Source organism: Atta cephalotes (assembly GCF_000143395.1).
Source record: "Atta cephalotes unplaced genomic scaffold scaffold00001, whole genome shotgun sequence".
NCBI lineage: Eukaryota > Metazoa > Arthropoda > Insecta > Hymenoptera > Formicidae > Atta > Atta cephalotes.
In genome coordinates this window covers 3,052,243-3,064,784 of record NW_012130065.1, presented here as the reverse complement: position 1 = coordinate 3,064,784, position 12,542 = coordinate 3,052,243, and the positions used below count along the sequence as shown (strand labels likewise).

Here is a 12,542-nt window from a genome sequence, read left to right as displayed (position 1 = left end):
TCAATTGATGAATGGATAGATCACTTTCTTGTTATCTAACGGATGTGTCTGGAGCACATTGGGTCTCTGCATTTCTCGACGATTGTTGAATCGGCACCACACCCGCATAGTCGAGAAGTACAGTATTTCCATGAACGATAAAAAGCTGAAGCCCATGAAGAGACCCAGCAAGCCTCCCGTACTCGCTATAAATTGAAATTCCTGATTTTGTAATATTTTTTTCTAAATAATAATCACTTGTAGAATGAAAGATACCTACATAGAAATTCGATGAATCCGAAGAGCTCACTTTTCATGTATTTCGTGAATTGAGAGTCCACGAAAAATAAGTGAACCACCGCCACGTTTTCCCTACGTTTAAAATTGCATTTAAAAAATTGGATTAAAAAAATATTATAAATTACGCGAGAAAGAAGAGAAATGAAATATTGAAATTTATTATGAAAACTTCTATAAATATGCTTGTGAATCGGACGCAATACGGATAATGCACAGGATGTCCAAATAAATCTTAATTCAACGATAAATTTTCCACTCACTTGTATTTGAGTTTTGTTAAGGAAAACAGAGACATTATCGTAATTTGCATAAATGTGCATTGAATTTATATTTGAATTTAAATTTGAACATGAAAATTTATGAAAGATAAAATCTATTTAAATGTTTTTTTTTTCGGACATCTTATATCCCTGGAATCTAAATGTCAACCTGTTGCATCTTTTATATGCGAACGAATACTGCCGCGATAAATCGCGCGTATTAAGTTTTAATTACGTGAAATAATCTATGTTCTTCTTCACATATTGTTTGTTGGTTTGGAAAGTCTGCACCAGTTTGTTCTGCGAAAGTTCTATTCTGTAATTAATCTCGAAGCAGGCTGGCCAGCAATTGCAGCTTGGTCTGCGAGAAAAGAAAAATTTGAATGATCTTCTAGAAAAAGATGTAATTCTGAGGGAACTCACATCGTAATATTATTCAAAACCTCATCGTAGAGTTTGATTTCCATATCTTGTCTAGCACGTTTAGCGCATGGTTCGTCTTTTTTGCCGCAGATCGGCGTATTTGATGATTCTACAAATAATATTGCTCTAGTAGATAGACAAAAAAAGTATTTGAATCAGAGATTCCAAAAAATCTATTTTAGTTTTTCGTTACTCTACCATCGCTAATTGAACAATCTTAATCCATTAAGGACCACTGGTCGATTTTTTGACCAAAAAAAATAGGTCAACTTTCGGACCAAATTTGAATCAATAATTGCAAAATCGATCATCCCCCCTTCCTCCTTCCCTCCTAAACAACCAATTCCAGGGTGAAAATTTTTGGCAAGTAGGCTTCTTAAGGGCATAGTAGCTTGCCATTAATTTTAAATTTTGAGAACAAAAATTTGTCTTGGTCCTTAATAGGTTAATATATTATAAATAATTAAAGAAAAATTATTTTAAGAAATTTGAGTTTAAAAATATTGCGAAAGAAATATTTTGATTGTACAATTTAAGAACGAATAGATTTTCCACATCCTGAGGACAAGAATAACGTTAAAACTATTGTCTGTCATGTATCCTAATAGATTGAACTTGTTCTCGTAAGACTTATATAAAAATTTATGGCTAGAATTGTAATTCTATGCATATCGTAAGATGTTACAATTATTCGTAAATCTACGATTTCTCGTAAATCTTACAAGAAGCTATCTATGATTAAAATGCAGTAAAAATACTGCATAAGATTATAAGTATTTTAATCATCAAATTCTTATAAGGCTTACGAGAACAAGTTACAATTTTATTTAAAATTAACCTATTAGCATACATATGATAACATTTAAACTCTTAGTATAATACATACGATGATTTTTCGATGATGACTTTTACACATGATTCTCTGATTAATTTTTATCACTTTAACAAATATACAAAAATTAATTGATTCTTACATATACTTTAACATCTTTAGAAAGTATTTATAAGTTATTGTATATTTTAAAATATATAAGTGTTATAATTACTTATGCGCCTACTTTTTTGAAGAAAAAAAATGCATAACAAGAATGACTCAATCATGTGTACTAAGGATTCAAGAATGCGAAAAATTATCAAATTACAAGTTTGAGATATTTCTTTTGCAATTTTGAACTCAATATTTCTCAAAATAATTTTTCTTTAATGATTTATGTATTTATTAGCTGTTAGGTGTATTTGTTAGCTGCATTAATCTAAGAAATGTAATTCAGAAATGAATTTAGATACTTGATTAATGTATTGAAAATAACTGTCAAATTTGTTAATGATAATTACTTGGCATGTAATACTGCACACAGTTGCAGAGCTTTTTTGTATAATTTGCCTCGCACTCCAGAATGCAATTCCTCTGTGTGTATGTCCGGTAGTAGCGCAGTTTTCTTTCAGACATAAAAAAGCATTTCCGTTTCTTCTGCGCTATAGAAATTATTGATGGATTGGCGTACGATATCCGTGGTCTTATGATTATCCGAGTCTCCTCACCCGGTGTGATTGAGAATGAGAAATCAGCGATTTTCGGTGTCTCTACGGGATTATGGAGTAACATCTACAGAATCATAACCATGTTATTTAACATCAACATTGGAGAATGACATTGCATTGTAAAAAACATATTCTATAGCACCAATCTGAGAATTTACAAACTTGAATTTTAACAAGAGAAAAGAAGATTTGTTAACTATTTTTCTAATGGTGGATTGTTTCCAAAATCTTCCTTTAATAATCTCATTTAACGGATAAAATAAAAAGAAGAGTTTTCGCAGCGTAAGACGCACTTTAAAGCCTGCACCGGCGGTTGACGAGCAATAATATTCGTCAATATCAACATCAAGAGCCAAAGTCAAGCCATAAGTTAACCCAGCACCGTATGGTCGCCATGGTATAACATCCGGCGACATACTCGCGTCGTATCCCTTTTCAGCATTCCAATCAACACTTTCAGATGGATACGTTATATTCAGATCAGACCAGTCGAGTCTAAAACAGTAGAAATAAAATTTTAGCAGAAATTTTCGGTCATAGAGTATATTTCTATTTCACAATTACGTCAATTTGATTACTCACGGATTATAGAAGAGATGTTTTCTTGCTACTGAGTTAAAATTGCAACAAATACCCTCGTCAGTCATGGTAGGATTAAAAATCCTTTCACATTCGGTCGAAATCCCGTGCCAAAGACAATAGTATATCATATCTGTGCATGGCTGGGTTACCTGAACAAAGAAATGAAGAATAATTTTCTAATAATATAATTATTCAAGATAAAAATAATTATAAAATAATCTGAATTTTATCAATTGATTTCAATCTAATCATTGATCGAGAAATATGATTTTAATTCTTTACAATTGTCTCAATTAATTTTTCTTGCAAGAAAACAAAATTAACTATAATTGTTGTATGGCATTTTCTTAATAATAATATATTTATATTTTTTGAAAATGTCAAATTTTTTTATTAATTTAATCCTCCAGGAATTGTTTTGATCTTCAAATAAATAGATAAAAAAACAATATAGATCTAATATTTGTTGATATTCTATAACGTATCTCATTAAAATCAATAAGAGAAAATTCCGATGGTTCTCTTGTGAATGAATATTGTCTTGAAACCGCCAAAGTTATCTAATAAAAAAATATTTTAAAAGGTGGATTAAAAAATATTACTTTATAATCATAATTTAAAAATTTATTTAATAAAAAGTTTTAAATTTTTAATTTTTTTTATTAAAAAAGTTAAAAATATGTTGATAACAATTAAATGGTTTCAAAAAAGAGTACTTTATAATAATAAAAAATTGTTTTATTAAAAAATGTTTCATTTTTTATAAAATATTCTTTTTTTTAAATCATTTAACTTTTATATAACATTTTTTTATATCTTTAACAATTTAAACGATATTCACTAGAAAGGACGAAACTAATTTTTTTTAAAGATTTTTCTATTGTGCGTTTTCTATTGAGCATAAAAAAATATATCTTATTTCTATTGACATTTTAACATATCTAAAGTTTATTAAAGTCAAGAAGACATTTCATTGTTCTCATTAGTATTAGTGTATATCAAAATGTATATATGAGAGAAATAACGCTGTATACATTGATCATGAACTTTAGCATCTTGTCCCAGTTTATAGCCTGGTCGTCATGGTCTTCATAAGTTATGTTACTATCTGAATTGCAACGATCTTCCACCAATAATTTATCTAATTCGTCGAATCTAAAAAAAACATAAGATTTTAAAAAATAATTCTTAGTTATAATTTTTTTAAATAATTATTTTTAGTGATGATACTTATTTATTACAACAATTATTAATTATACCATTCCAAAAAAAAGCACTTTTTTTCTAATAATACATTTCCTGAAGATTTTTTTGGAAATATACTATCGCACTTTTGAGAGAATTTGCTTGTTCAACAGTGTTATAAAATAATAATACTATTAAGTAATGTAATGCATACTTACCCACGTTCAATTCGCTTTCCTTCTGTCTTCTTGATTTTATTCATATTGCATATTGTTACAGAGGGAAATGGAAATTCATTTAGGGAAATCGGATCAGGACTTAAAGAAATAATGATAGGAGATCCATTCCATTTCTGATAGATATAACAGATGTAATATATTGCTACTGTTAATGCAATAGTGAACGAGATTATCCAAAATATTCTGCAAAAATTATGCATCCAGTTTTAAAATTATGTAAAATTTTACTATATAAAGTAAGTAGTTATTAATTTTATTTTATATAATATATAATAGTATGTTTTATATATATTATATATGTATTATATATATTATATTATATATATTATATTATGTATGTAATGTACGCAAGCATAAAATTAATTTCTAAATATATATTATATAAAATAAAATTAGAATATGTTGAGAGTACAAATAAGTTTCCGCCGTTTGCAAAAGACGGCACCACTAATAAACTATAGTTAAAATTGTTTAATGTAAAACGACATATCGTAAGATTAAACATCCGGCAACACCATAATCTTGAAATATTAGCGGTTTTCTATCAGCATCATATATCTTTTTTTGTACGAAAATGTCGAGTTTTGAGCCGAATAAGCGTCATTTGCGGGAACTTTTGATTTACTTCTTTAATTTGAAGAAATCTGCAGCTGAGGCTCATAGATTGCTTGTAGAAGCATATGGTGATGCTGCCTTAAGTGAGAGAAGTTGTCGTGAGTGGTTTCAAAAGTTTAAGAACGGTGAATTTGTCGAAGACAAAGAACGTAGGAAAGAAGGCCAAAAGTGTACGAAGGCGCGGAATTGGAAGCATTATTGGATGAAGATTCGTGCCAAACGCAAAAAGAACTTGCACTTACATTAGGAGTAATTCAACAAACAATTTCATATCGTTTGAAATCATTGGGAATGATTCAAAAGCAAGGGAATTGAGTTCCATATGAACTAAAGCCGGGAAACGTTGAACGCCGATTTTTCACATGTGAAATGCTGCTTGCCAGATATAAACGAAAGGGTTTTTTGCATCGTATAGTCACTGGTGAAAAATGGATGGATCCACTACGACCCAAAGAAGAAGAAATCAAGGAGACACTTGGCCATGCTTCAACATCAACAGCCAAGCCGAATATTCATGGAAAAAAACTCATATTGTGTATTTGGTGAGATCAGCTTGGTGTCGTGTATTATGAATTGCTCAAATCGAACGAGACCATTACTGGGGCTCTCTACAACACAATTGATGAGATTGAGCCGAGCACTCAAGGAAAAACGCGCCCACTACTACTCCAGGCATGACAAAATTATTCTCCTGCATGATAATGTTCGATCACATGTTGCGGCGCCGGTCAAAACTTACTTAGAAACACTCAAATGGGAAATTCTACCTCACCTGCCGTATTCTCCAGATATTGCTCCTTCTGACTACCACTTGTTCCGATCGATGACGCATGGCCTGTCTGAGCAGTACTTTACATCATATGAAGATACCAAAAATTGTATCGATGAATGGATAGTCTCAAAAGATGAAGCGTCCTTCTGACGCGCTATCCACATGATCGCGGTATCCACTACCAGAAAGATGGGAAAAAGTAGTGGCTAGCGATGGCCATTACTTTGAATAAAATTATATTATGTATCGTTTTTTCACAATAAATGCTTAATTTTTGGCGGAAACTTATTTGTACTCCCAATAAAAAACGGCGGAAACTTATTTGTACTCCCAATAAATATATAATATATGTTTCAAAATATAACTTTTTTTTTATAATATTTAAAAAATGATAATTTTGTTACATTGAAAATCGCATCGATATGAAAAATTATTTCAAATTTTATGATACTTTTCTGCTTCGTAGTATTTTAAACTCGAAGAATTGGAAAGAATTTGTTACGCAAATTTTAAATTGACATAGAACTTTATACCTTTCTACAATTGATAATCCCGAGTCACCAACATAACGTAAACCGTGAAGACTGCTACACGAGCAATATTGTTTGGCAAGCTCGCCAATTTCTGTGAGTTTCTGATGCTTCTTTCCAGTCTTCAATCTAGAAAGAATAATACTAGATTAGATAGATGTGTATTGTTAGCATTTAATTAAAAGGATCTTTACTTTTCAGTTTTTTCGCTTTCTTGATTGTTGTTCTTGTTCGTGGCTGATTCTTTTGCGAACAAATTATTGTTGTATCTCGATCTCAGCGTAAAATCTTGCAACTGATACATATCCTACGCATAGTCGAGATGCTTATTTTATTGCTCACATCTTATCTTTGATTAATAATGTAGGAAAGAACATTTTTACTATAGCATATTTAATATTTAACTACTATTAAATTAATAATAATATTAAACTAATAATACAGAAGGGCTAGATACAGATCCAAAAATAATTTTGTTGGATTATCAAAATAATTATGTAGAATGTTTAAACAATGACAATGGTGCAAAAGTTTTAACATTCTGGCAACTAATTTAATTTCGATGGTCAAAACAAAATTATTTTCAATTTCTATACGCGACTAAATTTTTAGATAATTCAGCAAAATCGTTCTTTTCATATGCATTTCTTCTCACATTCAATTTCTTCGTTTAGAAGATGAACGAAAGCAACTTCGCGGACTTTAATCTTACCTTCAAGTGATCACGAGACGCGAATCCCTCTAGCTGTTGAGGTGGTCTATAGGGATTCTGTAGGTGCACGGTGTTGACGGAGTACGATGGAATAGTGTTGCTAGTTTTTAAATCAAATTGCGCTCCATCAGCGTCATTATAATACTTCTCATCCGAAGGATGATTGCGGTTGTAGGTTCGCGATGACATCATGGGTGTATTGAATATCTTCATATTAACGAAATCGGATGCTCGATCGACGTTCATGACATGTGTTAATATTTGCGCATCATTCCACGGGTTGAGGATCGCTTTTCTTTTCTTTCGTTTCAATGAATCCTCCATTTCACGATCATTCTCTCTCTCGATTCATTGCGATCTCGTGACCCTTTCAATGACTTTATTTCTTGATGCAGATCACTATTAAAATTCGACAAATTTTCTTTCTTTGAAAAAAGAAGAATGCTAACTGCTTGCATTCACAGTTTTTTTCTTCCTTTTCAATTATTCTCCTTTACTTGAGAAACTTATCCCATAGATGATTTTTTAATAATTAAAAAGATCCTCTCCAATTAACATTAATCTCCACATTATTTAATATTAATTACAATTAGTATTATTTATTGTAACAATTCTTTATCATACAAGGAATGAGCTGCTTATTTCGAGTCTCTTCGAGCGATATTGTCGTCTAATCAGAAAAAAATTCCGCTGATTTTGTCGTGGGACTTTTCCAAACTATCCTCTAAGACGGCCGACAGCTAACTGACGTATAACAATAGCGATGAGCATCCTTCTAACTTTCGCTCGCATCGTATACTTCGTACTCGTATGCATATTCACGCTCATGATCTCCTAGATAAATAGACATTATTATTACTCCATTATCATATTAACAAGACGAATCGCAAACCAACATTACATAAAAGATCGCGAGATAATCGCGACATACGTTATTACGTTCTCTTATTTTTTTATGAAGATACAATCAAACTTAATTCTAATGATAGATTTTTTTAATAAATTCAAAATAGATTTTTTTTTCATAGGAAAATTCCTGATAAATTGTTTTTAGTACCTTTCCAAACAATACAAAGTTTAAAATAGAGACACAAAGAGATAATGATAATAATATATAATAATTGATAATAATAATTTTATTACATATACTTACAAAAAAAGATGCCTTTTAAAATATTTTTAGACATATATGTCAGACGTGATTTTGAACTTTGGCTAATATTCATATAGTTTGTTTTTATTTTAAGACCGTTTAATGTCTTAAAACTACGCTAATGCGGCTTTGTGATTAGTTTAATGATTGTTTAAGATAAGACGCGATCTTAAATATAAAAACTGTCTATGAATATCTTTATGTCTAAGATGATTTTAACTCGAAATTTCGGTATCAATTTTAGAAACGACAGTTAGAATCACATACATCCGCTTACAACTGCAATAATAATCCCCTCCACATTGGTTTAGCATCTCTGATTCACTGATTATCCACGAAGTGCATTTTTATATTGACGTGAGAAAAATATAACAAATGATATAAAATTACATTTAGCTATAAAATTATAGTTAGCTATAAAACGATGAGAAAACATTCGATAAATGTGACTTATCTTTTCATGTCTACTCTTTCATGTGCAGAATATCTTGTTTAACAATAAACGAGTACACAAAAGTGACAGTCCCCTTTTTTTTCTCAGTAATCGAATATATATACTTTGATACGATCCGACACTCTACTTACAATAGAATTTTTCGAATCGCTTTTATTTAGTATTTGCGGTCACGAGTCCACGTGTTCGTAATGTATATAGATCGAAAAAAAGAGGAGTGCATTCATGGAGAAAAGCACAATCTCTCCCTCCCTCCCTCCTTCTCCCTTCCTCTCTCTCTCCTCCCTCCTCTCTCTCTCTCTCTCTCTCTCTCTACTCTCTACTATCTATCTATTATTATATATATATATATATATATATATATATATTGAACAAATGTCCCAAGTATTAAGATGATTTCTAACGACTTATTAGACATTAAAAACATTATTGAGACATCATATGATGTCTCAAGAGACGTCACTTTATTACTTGGGCTTGAACGTCACTTTGTTACTCGAAATCGGGCCATCTTTATTTTATCCAATAAATTTTACTCGAGCGTTCTTGATTCAAGTCGTACACTTAATTGTATGAAAGCACATCTTTTGCTTGGGAGGAAGAAAAAAATCATCACATATGAGAGAAAGAAAACAAAAAAATACCGCGTCCTAATGATGCATCCCGTTGCTTTGTATGCATCGTTACAAAGTACACAATGATCCACTATTACAAATTGAATCGATCGCGTGTATCACCGATGCATACACAGGATAGATCGATTAGGAAGTGCACGTTGTCGCGCGATTATAAACTGTTACGTGTTTATGTATTAGTCACAATGTAATGGGAGTGGAGCATTCTGCGCGATTGTTATCCTTAAGCAAGGGTGGATTAATTAATAAAATGTTCGCATACAAACTTATCTCGCATCATGCGTGCAAATTTTTTTCTATTTCGCGCTGTTTTGTCTCTTGAATAGAATTTATCGTTAATGCCTCTTTCTATGAATGTAGATTAATTTCAATCTCAATTCTTATATTATAGTTTTTATCTTTTTCTAATTCGTAGAACTAAAAAAAGACGAAGAGTTAGTTGAACAGAGATTTAAGTTAAACTACGTTAATAGAAACAAGCATAAATTAAATTATTAACCCCTTTGTGCCACTTTCAATATGATACACTTGAATTTTATTATATGCTACAATTTTTTTATTAATAGGAGCACATATAATACATCATACAACAATTAAAACTTCCACGAATTTTTTCATCGAAGAAGTTACGCGTTTGACGAGTAATTTCTATCTTGATACATCGTTAAATACTGGCGTTTCGTAAACATTGCAGTTCACTTCATCATAGCAAGTAACTTGATACAGTATCACTCCGATGAAGTGAATTACAACATTTACGAAATGCTGGCATTTAACGATGTATTAGAAAGACGAAGATAACCTATAAACCATATATCTTTCTTAAAGATAGTAATGCCCATTTCTATCAATATAGATTAATCTCAACTTACTTTTCATTTTTTTTTTTATTCTTAGATCTAAAAAAGGTTAGATCAAAAAAAAGGTTTCGAGATTAAAATTAAATTACATTACATACAAACGGACGTACATTTGCTAATCCTTAAATATATTCTTAATGGCATTTTGATGGAAAAAAATTTATTACAATGTATGTTCATTTTTATTCGATATTTTTGTACAATACTTTATATATTACACTTGTGATAAAAATATAATGTCCGAAGAATTAAATCGATATAATGAAAATTGATGAAATTACAATATTAATTATACATTAATTACAATATTAATTACATTATTAAATTCATTAGTTCTATTGTCGTGATGTTTTGATTTAATAATAATGTAATAGTTGATAATATTTATAATTTATTTATTTAAAAACAATGTAATATTTGATATTTACAATTCATTTATTATGTTATTACAAATTATATCAATTTGAAATTATTAAATAATTTATATGCCTTGCGTAATTTTAATTTTATAAGGGATATATTAAATACTTTTTAATGTAATTAATGCGAACGCTCCTTTAATCGTCAAAAACGCAATAAATATAAATGAATGCGTGTCATAATGTAGATAATACGTAACGCATCATTCAACTTTATCTCTTATTTTGGAAATCCATAACCGATCAGTTAGATCACTATTGTAAACAATAGTGATGGCACCGAATCTACAATACAGAAAAGCATATGGAAAATCGCGATGAGACTATGGTCACGATAGTTTCATGCAATTTTCCATTGTTATGCATAACGAGACAAGAATGGTGAAGTGGTTACAGACTCGTTTGCTCGTGGAAATGTTTCGTGACCGCTTCTTCTGATGGATCGTCGTCTCAGCATAATTACAAGACAAACATTCGTGTTATTCTTATCGACGTTCAACGGCACGCGAGTCGAAACTGGCCGATCCATCCGACTGATGTTCGTATCTTGAACGAAATGCCTTCCCTTCGTTTACCGGGTGAGAATGGCAATGATATGCTTATATGAAATTATAGGTGTTCGGAAGCAATTTGCTGGATAGACATCAATGGTCGACAATTTATTGTCACGCTTTGATTCGATACGAAACTGAATTTACGACACGTGATACACGCACAAGAGACATTAATTAATCTTTTATTTATGGAGGGGGACGGTTAATGATAAACGAGCAAAAAACATTTTGCTAGTAAGAACATCTAAATAATTCACATTGATTACGATAATGCAGATCATCGAGGAAAATTTATCATTGAACGGAATATCTAATAATTAGATGAACTGCGTGGAAGAGGTGAGGAGACCTTGCTTCGAATAGTAGCAAGGTTAAGCTTTTTCTAGCTACATAATACTCTTTGTATAACGGCGATATTAGGTCACCGCCGTTTGTTCTGCACTGACGGTGTCATAAGCGACGATAATGATTATGCACGAGTGACAAGATATGCGCCTTTTAAATAGACACGTGATTCTATCATCAGCGTAATTAACAACATAGTATTGCTTCTCATTAGAATTATGATATTTTGATAACAGTCAACTGTGATATTTCAACGGTTCTGCTCTTTGGCATTATATAATTAATTATCATATCATTAAATTTGTAGAGAAAATATGGTAGGTCTAGGCCAGCTTGTACTAACAAGCGAATAATTAATTTGCGACATGAAAAAATGTTCATTTTTGTTTAAAATTAATTACAATCTCTCTCTTTCTCTTTTGCACATTGTTCACAATGTTTATCTTGATGAAATAAAATTGATGCATCGTAATTTATTTAATTTTACATCGTTGCTTTTTTTTCATAAAATGATTCCATCTCTTGTTACAGGTAAAATGTCGTACAAGACTAGAAAGCGAAAAGAGGTCGAGGAGCGCAAAGTAAATGATGGGGAACAAGACAATTTTTTTACCGATGAGATGAGGGAGAAGATGGAAACGATGTGGGAGGTAATTAAAATTTCTCATAATTATATTGAATTCTTAATTAGATAAAAAAAACACGACATTATAATACTTTTTCAGATACCACAAATTTTCCATTTCCTCTACTTAACAAAGGAATCTCTTAATATACCTCAGTTATCTTTATACGAAATGGAAAGGATGCTATTGATACCGAGGGCCTCTAAACAATTAGCAAACATCATGACGTGTTTGCTGAGGTGCATATATTAAATCCGACTAGATTTAACTATATGAAAAGATGACATTATAATACAAAATTTAATTTCAAAATTCTAGTTCCCCGATAACCAAAGTAAAGCTACGCAAGGTGCCACC

The 12,542-nt window shown here is 30.8% G+C and overlaps 2 protein-coding genes across 2 annotated transcripts in view; one reads left to right on the top strand and one right to left on the bottom strand.

Annotated features, from left to right (window-relative positions):
- Positions 1 to 7,463, bottom strand: LOC105617931 (pickpocket protein 28-like). The gene is made up of 12 exons (XM_012199468.1): positions 7,140 to 7,463; positions 6,622 to 6,734; positions 6,431 to 6,556; positions 4,490 to 4,693; positions 4,121 to 4,241; positions 3,087 to 3,235; positions 2,798 to 2,999; positions 2,298 to 2,568; positions 963 to 1,071; positions 775 to 900; positions 260 to 351; positions 1 to 185 (listed from the first exon to the last, which is right to left on the bottom strand). The coding sequence occupies exons 1-12, from the start codon at positions 7,461 to 7,463 to the stop codon at positions 1 to 3; spliced, it is 2,022 nt and encodes a 673-aa protein (XP_012054858.1).
- A 4,632-nt stretch (positions 7,464 to 12,095) lies between these two features.
- Positions 12,096 to 12,542, top strand: part of LOC105617920 (putative uncharacterized protein DDB_G0286901) — a 7,335-nt gene continuing 6,888 nt past the window's right edge. The window contains exons 1-3 of the mRNA XM_012199458.1: positions 12,096 to 12,209; positions 12,285 to 12,424; positions 12,504 to 12,540. Coding sequence (XP_012054848.1) covers positions 12,096 to 12,209; positions 12,285 to 12,424; positions 12,504 to 12,540 — 291 coding nt within the window. The remainder of the gene's footprint in view (positions 12,210 to 12,284; positions 12,425 to 12,503; positions 12,541 to 12,542) is intronic.